General features: G+C 31.4%; 1 protein-coding gene across 1 annotated transcript in view; it reads right to left on the bottom strand.

Moving 5' to 3' along the window:
• LOC118193455 (cell adhesion molecule Dscam1-like) overlaps window positions 1–14,050 on the bottom strand; it is an 809,657-nt gene that overhangs the window by 189,859 nt on the left and 605,748 nt on the right. The window contains exons 12-14 of the mRNA XM_085823336.1: window positions 11,557–11,676; window positions 4,610–4,780; window positions 1,549–1,696 (exon numbers count right to left, since the gene is read on the bottom strand). Of these exons, the coding sequence (XP_085679462.1) occupies window positions 1,549–1,696; window positions 4,610–4,780; window positions 11,557–11,676 (439 nt within the window). The remainder of the gene's footprint in view (window positions 1–1,548; window positions 1,697–4,609; window positions 4,781–11,556; window positions 11,677–14,050) is intronic.

Below are 14,050 nucleotides of genomic sequence, written 5' to 3'. Positions count from 1 at the left end.
TAAAATGTAGAAAAAATGCCATTTAAAAGCTTCAGATCTCCTTTGTTGGAATAATCGAAGAAAGAGGTAAATTATTGCAGTAACACCCGAGACACTGTTTAGCTCCTTCTTACAATTATCTCATTTACTTCAAGACTTTGTTCTTGGTTAGGCTGGAGATATATGTTTTGTTTCACGTACTACCTTTTCAACTTTAGTTATAATAGTTATGTTTTTAAGGCCTTTATAGCCCCTTCGTTACTTCTGTGAGTAGAGCTTAAGTAGGAGAATTTTTATAGATACTCTGAATGCTTTTGAAGATAGGATTAGATTTTGAAGATATGGGATAGAAAGAAATGCGTCAGACAAAGCAACTCAAACATTGATATCCCAAAGGAGCGTTAACCCATAAGGGCTATTAGTCTCGAAACGGCATTTTGCGTAGTTTCACTATAAACGACTAATCACTTTTGAAATTTTTGCCACCAAATATTATTGTCCTTTATTATATTTAAAGAAATTAAATAATTAAGAAGCTGCATGAATCTACGTATATTTCACCCACTGAAAAAACGACGGCTCCTAGACCCATCACCTTTTGAATCAAGTATTCCTCCTCCCAAACATGGGTAACTCGAAGTCCGAATTTTGAGTTTCGAATTTGTTTTATTATCAATCTCATGTTTTGTAAATATTTAACTAATTTTTGACTAACAAATTCAAAGCGAGCAATAGCAACATTGTATGGAAAAAAAAAATATCTTCTGCGTGCAAGACTGTGCATCGAAAATTCTAAAGATATGTTATTTTTAAATATTTTATGATATTGCGGTTGAATTTTATGTGGTTTAAGTTGGAAGAATTTGATATATACCAAAGGTTAAACAACGCCCCAAAGGGGCGTTGTTTAATGTTTATCTGAAAGCTTTCAGATTTTTTATTTGCATTTTTCTTTTAATTAGCTTTCAGATTTCTTTTAATTAGCTTTCATATAAAATCTGAAAGCTTTCAGATTTTTTATTTGCATTTTTCTTTTAATTAGCTACAGCAGGCGATAGATCCCACTTCTAATAGCACGATAGGCAACCATACACACTGCAGGTGTAATGTTTTGATGAATACAAATGAACATTATATTACTATACCAACGTTCTTCCTTTCTCTTGCCGCCATTGTAATTTGCTACTTAGAACACTCATTTCAATGTACCTTCAGGATTGCTATCAACACTATATTTTTTTTTAATGCGTTAGTAGTTTTTTCACATTTGAAAAGTTAAACTGAAAACCGCATATTTTATTCACATTTTTATAATTTATTTATTACGATTTTACGTTTACCGATATTTTACATTTTAAATGCTCTTGGTAAGTAATTTTAGCTAGCTGGTAAAGTTAAAAAATTATTTTCATGTACAATAGTAATTCTAAATAATTCTTCGTTTTATACCTTTCTGTTACGAAAAGGGTATGTACGCCAGAAAAGAAAATGTAAAATAAATTGATGCATGCAAGATAGATGAAACTGACTAAAGTTCTCTCTACAATAATAGCTTGCAATCGATCTTACCTTGGATGGCTAAGTCCTCCGAAAGGTTGCCGATCTTTCAGCCACATGTAAGTCATTGGTTTCTCACCAAAGGCTTCACATTTTAAGGTCACTGACTCACCCGATCGAACTGTTTGTGCAACGAATTTTTGAATAAAATGTGCTGGAACTGAAATAAAAAACAGCATGTAAAATGTTTTATTTTACTGCTTTATATTAATATTAAATTTGCTAACATGCATATCGACATAATGCGTAAAATGGGAAAGCCTAAACAATTATTAATGGATAACCAAGAAAGCAATGGAAATTGTAAATAAATCTAAGAAGAATACAAAGCAAATAAAAAATGCTTTCCCTACCAAATAAATAAAGGAAGAATTAACAATAAGGGAAATAAACTATTAACCACTAAAGTAATCTTATAAGGTATTTTCTGTCTCTTATTTTTGCATGCCTTCGAGGTGTAACGGTAAAACACTCGGCGCGTATTAGAGAGTTCCAAGTTCGATTCCAGGCGAATGCATTGCTCATTTTTCCTCTCTCCTGTTTCAAAATAACCTAATGACTCTACAGTGGTACGCGAACCGTCTTATCAATGGAAACAAAGACAGCTATCGTTAACAACTAACGGAGACATCTGACATAATCGACCCATCTCCAAACCACCTTTTCCGCATAGCACAGCGAGTTGAAAAATCTGAGCTGCAGGTATAGCGGAACTAGTCGACACATGACACCACTAGCCCAGATAAACCCCAGTGTGAGGGGAACTTTAGGCTCCAATCAGACGGTGGTATGTATGAATGCCATAACTAGTTGAAGCCGAGCTCTGTTGCTAAGTAACCAAACCTTGCTGGTTAAGAGTTTTGGGGTAAAGTTCGAAGTTTTCATCCTACGCCGACCTAGTATAAGAAGAAATGGAATAAGAGCTATAAGAGAAACTGAATAGACTTGGTATAAGAGGAAATAATGGAAAACAAAAACTTTAAAATAACCAACCAAGGAGGAAATCGTTTTAGTGACATTGACGATTATAGTACTCAATCTTCAAATCCTGGAGGTGACGAGATATTGTTGACCACCTTCTAGTTCAGGCGCCATTCTAGAGTCATTAGACCTTTTTGATGCAGGGCACATAAAAAATACGCAGTGCCCTCGCCGCGACTCAAACCTGAATCTCTCGAATACGCGCCGAGTATGCTGCTGTTATTTCACGAAGACATGCTGGAAGGAGGAAGAAAACGCCTTATAACATTTTTAAAAATATTTCGTTTGTTTTTGCAAATGAGAGTTGATTCCATATAAAAATTAATATTTAATCTTAATTTGCAACATATTTGGGTTGTAGGGGAACTACCTTTCAGACAACATTCTGATTAAAGAGAAGACTTTCTTATCTCATAATTTCTTAGAATAAAGGTGAAGTTTCATCTTATACATTCATTCTTTGAATGAGCAAAATGTTTTTATAAATATAATCTTCATTGAAAGCAGAATAATTTGTGCGTTAATTAAAGCGCAAATTAACTTTCTTCTCTTTCCTACAGAATTAAAAAAAAATTCTGAAAAGGTAACTAGACACTACACTCCGCAGCAACTTTTAACATCCAACTTAATTAGAAAAATTTAATTTGCACTTCCGAATGATAAATGCTAGTTCTTTACAAGTGAGGAGAACACATTCTACTCAAGACTCTAATTAAATTCTTCACCGTATAAATAGCTCTCATGAGTGTGAAAGTTGTAGTGTTTTTGATTACTCGTAATGGTTTTAATTCATTAAATTTTTCAGAAAATTAGCTGGTATTTTATAAATCCATGGACATTTATTCAACCATATCGTATAACAATGCTAGAGCTTTTAATGGCATTTTGTTTTAGAAGTAAAAATTAGTTTCCTGCTGTCTAGAAAAGTAATCAATACATTCAAATTAAACTTAAAGCAACAATTTTCGCAGCCTCCCTTATAAACGGAATGAATACCCAAATATATTTCAAATTCTAAATCCAGTTCTAAATGTAAATGATGCCGTCAAATTAATTCCTGCAATAAATTAATGTAATTTAATTTAAATTATGCGTTGAGGTGAATGGTTTACGATTCAAAGTATGTTTAACCTCTCATTAAAAATTAAAATAACTGAAACTGATAATTATATTCTATTTTAAAGATTATGCATATTACTGTAGCGCTTTAAAATCTTTTGACACTCCAGATTTCCTTTGTTGCTCACGCATTTTAATTCCGAGATTTAACAAGCTTAAAGACGCATAATAATGCAATTTCTCGGTGCATTAACTAGAAAATTTGTTTTCTTAATTCTGCGTTAAAATAGAATGTGATAAATAAAAGATGAATATATGAATATTTTTATATCCGTCAGTTTTCAATTCACTAACTTTAATTATCCGAAAGTAATAAACAATTGAAATCTTTTGTTAAATTTTGAAAGGTAATGAGTCCAGGAAGCAACTCTCTGGGACTCGAAAAGGAAGAGTAATTAATATGACGGTTTCCCATTTTTGTAATATAGGTACTAATATTTAGTTTCTAAATGCCAGTATTATATATATTCTGTTTTCAATAAATATATTCAATATTAAAGTATTAGAAAAGTGTAAAATGAAATATGCAGAAAATAATATTCAAGCTTGAGAAAATCATGTTCTTAACAGAACTGAGAAGTGAATTACTCCTTAGAAAAAATATTTTTATTTTTCCATATATTCATTTTCTATCAATCTTAGGGCAATAATTTCGTTCCTATAAATTTACAAAATAAATGTCAGTATATTACAAATTTTATTCTCAATCAAAATATTTAATACAATATTTTAAAAGTTAGTTAAAAAATATGAAATAGAATATACAGAAAATAATATTCAGAATGAAGAGAATTGTGTTTTTAATCAACTGAGACATGAAGTTTTTTTTAGAAAAATTTTAACATTCTTTTAATATATATTCATTTCAGTCGAATCATATGGCAATAATTCTATTTCTTTAAAATTATCGAAGAAATGTCAGTCACAGAAACAGAATTACCATAAACTGTTTTCCGAAATTTTATTTCCTTACCATGAACAGTTAGTTTTACGACAGTGCTCAATGGAGAACCAACTCCATTGCTTGCTTCGCACATATAACGTCCATCATCTTCTTCTTCGACGTCCCTTATGACCAACGAACCATTGACCAAAGTTTGGATGTGAGAGCCACTGATTACAGTGCGATAATCCCCACTGTCATCTGCAAAATTTAGAATAAATATTGAAGTAACACTTATGTGAACAATGTAATCAAAATTTACATAAATTGAAAGTCATAAACATTCAGGGAGAAATAAGTTAGGTACTGACTTTCGAATAAAGTTTATTGTTGTTGGCGTTTGAGATGAAGAGACACTAAAATATTATTTTTTGAAAGCAGAATGAATATTTGTGCTTTATATTACACGCATTAAAAACAGTGCTTAAAGCTGTACGTAAAAAGCAGGAATTTCTTGGCAGTTCAGAACATAATATCAAAATATTCTTCAACAATGATGTTTGTGGATTACATCAGCACTGCTAATAGCCCTTGAACCATAACAAATAATAAAGATCACAATAATATAGTAAAATATAAACGCACTATCGGGCAAGTCTGCCGGATGAGCGGGCTGCGGCCAAAGCACAACTCATTAGTTCTATGTACACTTGAAAATAAAATGCGCAAGAACAATTCAGTATGAATGAAATCAGTTAATGCTTTCCAAGCAACAACCAATTCGTAAATAATTTTTTGTTGCCAAACCAGAAAACAAAAGCTTTTGATACTCCAGATGTATGACGTCATGAATAAAATTTTCTTCAAAGTCAGAATATAATCTTGTATAATAACAACATATATAATGTTTCACAGTGCTGTTTTTATTTAAGATTTTGTAAAACATACATTTTTTTCTGAACAAAATGTACGATTTTAAAGCAAACAGTGGCAATACTTTCGAATAAGCCAGGTTTTTATCTCCAACGCGCGAGACTGTTGCCAATCAGAAAAATGTAAACAAAAATTAGGGTTTTCATAGTTTTTAATTAATATCTCGGTTGACTAAAGTCTTACGAAGATGAGAATGACTTCCCACGAATTTTTGGAATCCGGGGTTACCTCTCCTAAAACTCGCCACCGTTCCAGAGGAGATGATGTCACAAAAAAGCAAGCGAACAAACAAACAAACAACCGAAGAGACAGAAGTACACAGGTTTTAATAGCATAGACCTCTCTACGTCTTATTCAACTAATTAAAGTTCTTGTAACTCTCTGAATAGCTTTGGTATGATAGAATAGCTTCAAGTTTTCTATTTTTCTCAATGATATTTTGTTCTAAAAATCATACTTAATTATGTAAATATGTCTGCGAGGGAGCTAGCTGTAGAATAGCTATGAGTAAAATCGTGAGCCAAGATATGAGAATATTATGGAAGTTAATTATGTAAAAGAAATCTGTAGAATAATATCCTGACTGAAACCCATTTGGGAAAGTGTTGTTTACAATTTTGCTGTCAACCTAGCAAGAATGCTTGATAATTTTAATTTCAGCAATCCCTTGTGTCATTATATGCTAAATCTTATTCAGGTATAAATTCTTCTATCGAAATTAGGAAAGATTGTGACCACGCAATTAAATCTATCCAATGTTTGAATTTATTTTATTGGTTGGAAGCTAGTCAGAAAATACGAGTTTAAACTGTGTGGCAAAGAAAATTTTGATTTGTGTACTTAAGGTATCCGACTACGACCTATCAGTCAATTTTGAGGAATTTTTAAAATATTTTTTATTGTAAAGCTTATGTATTAAACTTCCCAAAACTAGTTATGGCTATTCTTATTCTATGCCATGAACCGGATATCTCTGTTTAAGAACTCAGAAGATTATGTCTAAAGGTACAGAATACTCCAAATAACTTTAAAATAAGAACATTTAATTTACATGCTTTTAGTGATGTTGAAAAGATTATTTTAAACCTTTCTAATTGTTATTATGTGCTCGGAAAAGATATTGATTTTGCAGTTTAATTTTCATACTCGGCAACATTTTGTTTTCCTTCTGTTTGTGTTTGCGTTACATTCCACTAATTTTTGGAAAAACTTGATTTTGTCACATTTTGTGTTACGAAAAGAAAAAACGTTCACTAAAAATATTACTGAAGTAACATCATGAAAATTTCGACAAATATTGTATGAAATATTATGAACCAAATGGTCTAAAATTTCAAGTTTATGAACATTTTAAAATGTTTTCAGAAAATTTTATAATTGAAAAAGAAGACATTTTACAAAATATAGCTAGTGTATGTATTCAAACAAGTAAATTTAATAGATTTTTACTTAATTTAGTCCACTTAATTCCTTGTACTTTAATAAATATAAATGACAAAAAGAAAAGTAAAATATTGATAAACATTTTTGTGGAAACGTATCTAGTAATCCTGAAATTTAACAAGTTTTTTAAATGTGAGAAAAAAGAGAAAACTTATACGTTGATAGTATGTTTATCACCTATCATTATAGTAATACTTAGCTAAATAACATCAGCAACAGATTTATTTGTATAAGTTTCCAAAATTTAGGTGTCGAACTTAGTCGTATACTTAGAGCGTTTAATTATTAGTGTTCTTAATTGCAGTAAGGACACGTAGGAGTTTGGAAGTGGTATGGGATCATATTTTCTGGGATTAAGTGTTACGTTTACCTGTGAATTTATTTACTAAAAGGAAAGAACAAAAAATGTGATTATTTTATTAAAATTTATTGTATCGTAATGAATATTTTTCTTAAAATATATGTTGATAAGTTTCTTTCTTCAAAGACAACACTCTCTTCTCTTTGAACAGCTGAAAATCATCTTTTATCTTTTTGGGGCAGATGGGGTTCTTTTATTGAAAACTTTTTATTGCCGGGTCATACCAAAGGCTGATTGTTAAACTACCAAAAATTTACTTTTAAAAAAAATATTTCTGTAATAAACGTGACAGATTTTTTGCGTACCGAACATAATCAAAATTTTGATAATCAGGGAAAAAAACATGGCACAATCAATATAGCAGCATTTTCTTTTTTTTGCAAGCGCACTACAGTACGAACTTCGTTGAGTTCCTTCTCACAGTTGAGTTCCTCTAACTTCATCTTAAATCTTTCTGAAATATTCTGAATTCGTCTGTAACACTTAATGCTATGTAACGATATAAGTACTTACGTTCATATAGCTGTCTTATGAAATTAATTGTATTAGCTCAAAATTTTCCGTGTTTAAAACAAAACTTAAATTTCGCAGTTTGCTTCATGATACTTTTGTAACAACACTGTCTCATTAACTGAACGAAATGACATCGTCTTTCCCATCAGCTGAAGTGTTGCCAAATGATTGACGAAAATTAGCTGAAGTGTTCTCAAACTTTTTCCTCTCATGCTCCCCTTTCACCGCTACCAGAAGTTCAGCTCCTCCTCTTTCTTAACTCCGAAAATGCATATACATTTATTCAAATTTAGATTATTCTTCTAATAAGTTTTACAAATTATGGGAGAAAAAATGAGAAACGTTAATAAGTACCAAAAATGCAACAAAATTAGTTTTTCACATCCTTGTGCAAAGTAAAGGAAGAATTGTAATCACGAAAAATTCCGGGTACCATATTTCAACGAAAATCCCCATTTTCACCGCTTTCGATTGCAATTTAACGATGTTTTTGCATGATATCTGTACGTAAGACAGAATACAGGATTCTTTTTTCCAAAACAAATTATAAAACTGATTTAAAATGGATGCAGAAGAGATTTTTTTTCGTGGCGTCTGTACGTGCTTATATACGTATCTCGCATAATTCAAAAACGAGTAGCCTCAGAAAGTTAAAATTTTGTATACAGGACTGCTATAACATGTAGTTTTGCATCTCCATTTCGGCCGCAAATATAAATATATATATATTTATAGTTTGCGTAGAAATTGTAATTTTAATTGTAAAAATTGTTTTTCTTAATTGTCTTAACTGTATTTGGTGTTTTATGTTTCTCTATACCTTTCATTTTTTAATGAAACTATTTTGAGTTTTTATGTATTTTTGCCTTGCCGGGAAGTGAGAACTTAATTGAATGGGAAATATATCTCTAAAGAAATTCGGGAGAATAAGTTTAAAAGAAGCGCAGGAAAAAATGCGTATAATTAAATATTCTGCACAAGAATGTCATGTGGTCATCAGCCATTTTCTTGTATTTATAAACTTAAGCTAAATATTGAACAGCTAAGATTGATTTTAATTTCACTGTCAGAATGATGAACACGAATAACGCTTCAGAAAATCTATACATGGGGCTAACTAATTCATAGTGTAATTAAACAAAATTCCTATTCAAAGATTTGAAATGCTTATTTAATTAATTTTTATTCGTACTTCTCAAAACATAAATAAACGGAGTCATGAATTTCGCACTAAGAATATTCGTTCTTTTTGGGAATATATTTACATGTCAACAGCTTCTTTTTTCACCGAAGAAATTTAATAAGATAAGAACGCAGCTACAGACGAGCTTCTACGAAGCATGATTAAAATAATTTCCAGAAATTTCTCTCCAAGGCTACAAACTATAACAAAATCGAAACACTATCGAATGACAAGCTGTGATAAGAGATAATAGATTATAATTAATTAATAAAAAATTTTTATAATAAATAAATTTATAATAAATAAAAATTTATATCATTGCTTGTAATTAATTATAAAATAATAGTTTATAATTAATTACACGCAAGATATGTATTTTTATTTATGCGTCGAAGAAGAATTTCATAAAAAAGAGATAGAGACTGGTCATAGAGAGAAATAAGAGGAAAAGGTTGTCATTATTTAAACATTTAGTGCTTTTTGAAAAATGTTCTCTGAGAACTTACAAAGTTTTCATAATTTGTTCATTTTGAGTTTAAATTAGAGAAATTTATATAACGATGAAAAACATATTATAAATATTTGAAATAAATATCATTTTGAAATTTTAATATTTTGCTTCCATTATATTTGAATTACAAATGTAAGCAACAAAAAGGTTTTCCAAGTACTAAACTTTACATTTCATATGGATATAACTAATATAAATTAGAATCTTCTTAGCCCAGAGGGCGTTAGCACAGAAGGGCTTTTAATTTCGTTTTGGCATTTTGCATTGATTCACTATAAACGGTGAATCACTTTTTAAATTGCTGCCTCCTAATATTAGAGCTCTGTATTGTATTTAAAGAACTTAACTAATGTAGAATCTGCATAAATGTATGTATGTTCCTTGCACTGTGATTAAAGAACGGTAGATAGAACCATCAAATTTTGAATAATGTACGTCTTCACCCGAATATGGGCACCTGGGAGACCAAATTTGGAATTTGGAATTTGTTTTGTTATCTGTTTCATATTTTCTAAAGCATTTATGAGTTTTTGATTAAGGAACTGACCGATTTCAAAGCAAGCAATAGCAACACTGCAACATCAAATACAAAGCAAAGAAGAAAAAAAAACGGAAACATTTTTATCTCTAGCGCGCGAGACTGTGTATCGGAAATTCTAAATTCATACTCTTGTGAAACAATTTTGCGATATTGCTGTTGAATCGAATTTTATGGTTAAAGAGGGAAGAACATGATATTTAATAAATAAAGGTAGCACACAAAACATTAAAAAACGCTCCTTTGGGAGTAACATAAAATCTAAAATCTTTCAGGTTTATTATTATTATTATTTTATTCTGACTAGTCTACTGATTTTAGGTTTTGCATTCAATTCTAAAGTAGTTTGGATTAGAGAATACTGTGATAGCATCTGAACACTTACGTAAATATAATTTGGAATTAATTAGCATTAAGACCTTCTAGCTAAGCCTGTCCTTTAATGTGGAAACATTTTATTTTCAAAAGCTTTTCGGAAACAAACAAAATGCGTTGCAGAGCTATAGCTTTGCAAAATTTTGACTAAACAGTAGTTCTAAAGTCTCGTGAATCTGTGGAAGCAATAATTGTTCCAAATTGTTTAAAAAAAATGAATTACTAGTGAGACAGTAAGATAATAAACATTATGCGAATGCATACTTTTAATAAATTACTCTTTAATATTTTGGTGTATTAAATCGATTGCTTAATTATTAATTGTGGTAATATCGTCAGTAATCTGACGTATATTTATGTATACCCATGTATTACGCATATACGAATTACATGTCTTAGGGGTATAAAATTTTTTAATACCGTAAATGTATTATAAGCACTTTCAGGTAATGCTCATCCTCCTGTTTGATCGATTTACGTCCCCAAAAATTCAATTTACTCCTCTGTCCCCGGGAGCATGTCATTTATACATCACATAACGTCCAATCTTTCTTCTGCCTGAAGGAAACATTTTAGTCAGTGCCACGGAATAGAGTTAGTGATGTATTGTTACGGCCCGATTCTTACTTCAATGGAGTTATCTCTCACGAAATAGTGAATAAATCACCATCTGCGAATAGCTTGGAATAACCCAGTTACTTTTAATGGAAGGCAGCATATATACGAGTACAAGAAGCTTATTTAGTCATTAATTCTGTAATAAAAAGTACTTCAAATTTCAGAGAGAAAATTAAGATGATAGTAAAAATTGTGAAATGACTGCGGATTATAAAAGCATATTTAATAACATAAGTTTAGGGGATTCTTAGTCTATTTTTATGTATTTTGCACTGTTTAATATGAAATGATTAAGATAAATAAATGAATTAAAATTATAAATTTAGTGAAAAGGATTTTATCTAAATTTATTTGAACATATTCGATAGATATGACGCTACTAAAATATTTTTAGTATAAATGTATACTACTATCATTCTAGGCAACTAAAAATGTTAAAATTGCTGTTTGATTTGGATCGCTATCTTACTAAATATTTTCAGTTGTTTGTATAATTATAACAGATCATGTAATGATAAAGATATGCTCAAGGTATAAAAAATAAGAACATAAATTTGCTTACCATCACTTTTTTTCCATATTACTCTAGGTTCCGGTCTTCCATCTGCTGTGCAATCTAACGTGATCGTTCCACCAACAGGAACAAACTGGTCGGTTGGCTCTACTCTCCAACGAGGAGGAGCTAAAAATTAATGAAAGGGATTAAAAATAATAAAGTAAAATTTGCTATGTTTCAAATTCTAATATGAAATGATTAATATGTTTGTTTACACATCACTGTCTGATTTAATATACTTTGTATACATCTACTAATCTTCATTTGCTACAGAATATTTCTGGTTCTCTACATATTATATCAAAATACTCTACAGTGAATTGCACTAAATTTGTTCCTGGCGCGAATAGTAAACAAATGAAAGAAATTACACGAAGAGGCTAAGAAAATATGATTATTATGCTTGCTATAATGTTAAGATCCGTCATATTAAAACCTTGATATGAGTATCCACCTGAATGCAACTTATCCTCAACACTGGATCGGCAGATTGGTACGGTGCATTGGCCAGCAAGATCGCCAGACCACACTTACAATGACTATTTACTGTGGGGGTATGACAAGACATTGATGTAAGAAACTCCCGTTAAGAGAGATAAGGAACCTTTTGCATGCAACATAACAGCTGCTGGGGAAGTTCGGGACACGCCCAGTATTTTCTAGAACATCAGATCTTCCATGCGGCGGAGATATGAAGCCTGTATCACGGTCGGGGGTCGTAATTTGGAACACCTTCCTTGATGACGATCGTTGTTTCTTTTTGTTCTTATTTTTTAGCTTCAGCTCTACTAAGCATAATAAACATGTTTTCTCACTTTCTCCCTCTCATTTCTTTCTTGTGTTTTGTGCTGTTACTACCGCTCCTGGAAAGCTTTTCCGACCATGCACTGCTACGTAATCTTTCGTCGTCTAGGCGTACTCTAGCTCCACAGAAATTTTGTAACCGCTGTACGGAAACACCCTGTACATGCTGCGAATAATGGCTGTTGTAATTTACCTCTAAAATATATTACTGGTACAGGAAAATAATGTTACTTTTTCAAACAATATATAATGTTTAGCTGAGTAAAATCTTCCATCACTATGATCAACATGATGGCTAGTGCTGATGGTTGCCCTATAGTTGGACCTAGTTTTGAGTTCCGGAGAAAGAACAGATGTATGTAAAAGCAAAATGTCTTTGCGACATGGAGGCACTTAAAATACTAGGCGAAATAAATGTCAGCTAACGTAGGTGTTGGTAGAAGCAGAGTGGTGGGAGTACTTTGTATCCGTTTGCCAAGAGATTCTTATTCAAAATTGAAACGGAGCTTAGTAAAGTAATATTTCCTTTCAAAGGGTGTCCAGAGCCGAAGCCAACACCAGACGCAAGTTTTCGCTGCCAACTGCGTCAAAATACGTGGATTTTTTCTGATGTTACAACAAATTAAAATTATATTTTTAAATTCCAGTTGATAGTGATTCGTATTTTATGTTTTATATTTAATATTGTATTCGATAATTTTTTTTCTGTCACCTTCTTCTGTTTGATTTATGATTTAAAGGCTCAAAGTGATTTATGATTTTAAGTATGATGCAAAGGTTCTTTCTAGAATTTCATCAGCGGCTACGAATTTAATATTTCAGATACCAGCAAAGATATCAAATACAGGTAGCTGATTTACATAATTCTATTTTATATTTTTGTTTTCTCCAGGAAAATTCTAAATAACTTGTTTTTGTTACCAGTCTCATTTTTCTACGAACCAATTTCCTTATAAAATCCTGCATGAAGGTATCCCTCCTTTCCGTATGGTGCATTAGGGCGGAACACGTAAATAATAATAATAATGATAATAATAATCTCATTTGTCTAATAAAGGTCGGCACAAACCCACGACATTCATCGTGGCAGGAATTATATGCGCCTGTCGTAGGGGCCTTGAACAACATAAAAATCACAGCCCGACTTTATACCAGTTCCGCCCCCAGTTTGGAGAGGGGTACCGGGTAAGAGGGTCTCCGACTCCTGTTCCCGTATTCGAAACCTGGTCTTTCGGTACTAAGTCAGATTCACTAACCTGCGTTTCGGTTCGGCGGCCGAATTAACATAGAAAGGTTAATGTAAACAGATATGTTTTAAACAGTAAATTCTTGAATAATTTATATTCAGTAATTGAAATCAATTTCCAATACACTAATAATAATTATAGAATAATCAATTAAATACCTATTTTAGTTGCTTTATTAATGTAACCGTTTCTTATATATAGTAAATCAGTTTTATATAAAGCTAGTGTTGTTTTCTAAAAATAGTTAACATTCAACCATTTCCAAATTTTGCATTGGCTGAATATACGTGTTCGTAATAACCTATTTACCAATTTCATAAATAGAATTAGCTTGGAATCCCCGAACATACTCATTAACAACTCTTATTAATCAAGGGGAAGGCAGTCCGCTTTTAATAAGGTTTCGACAAGCTCCTGTAACATGCTTAATTTCAGAATGCAATCTGGCA

The sequence above is a fragment of the Stegodyphus dumicola genome, chromosome 9 (genome assembly GCF_044657685.1).
Source record: "Stegodyphus dumicola isolate Sdum_Otavi_A_Nest chromosome 9, ASM4465768v1".
Classification (NCBI taxonomy): domain Eukaryota; kingdom Metazoa; phylum Arthropoda; class Arachnida; order Araneae; family Eresidae; genus Stegodyphus; species Stegodyphus dumicola.
Note: the sequence above shows the minus strand (reverse complement) of the source record. Positions and strands in the feature narration are given on the sequence as shown.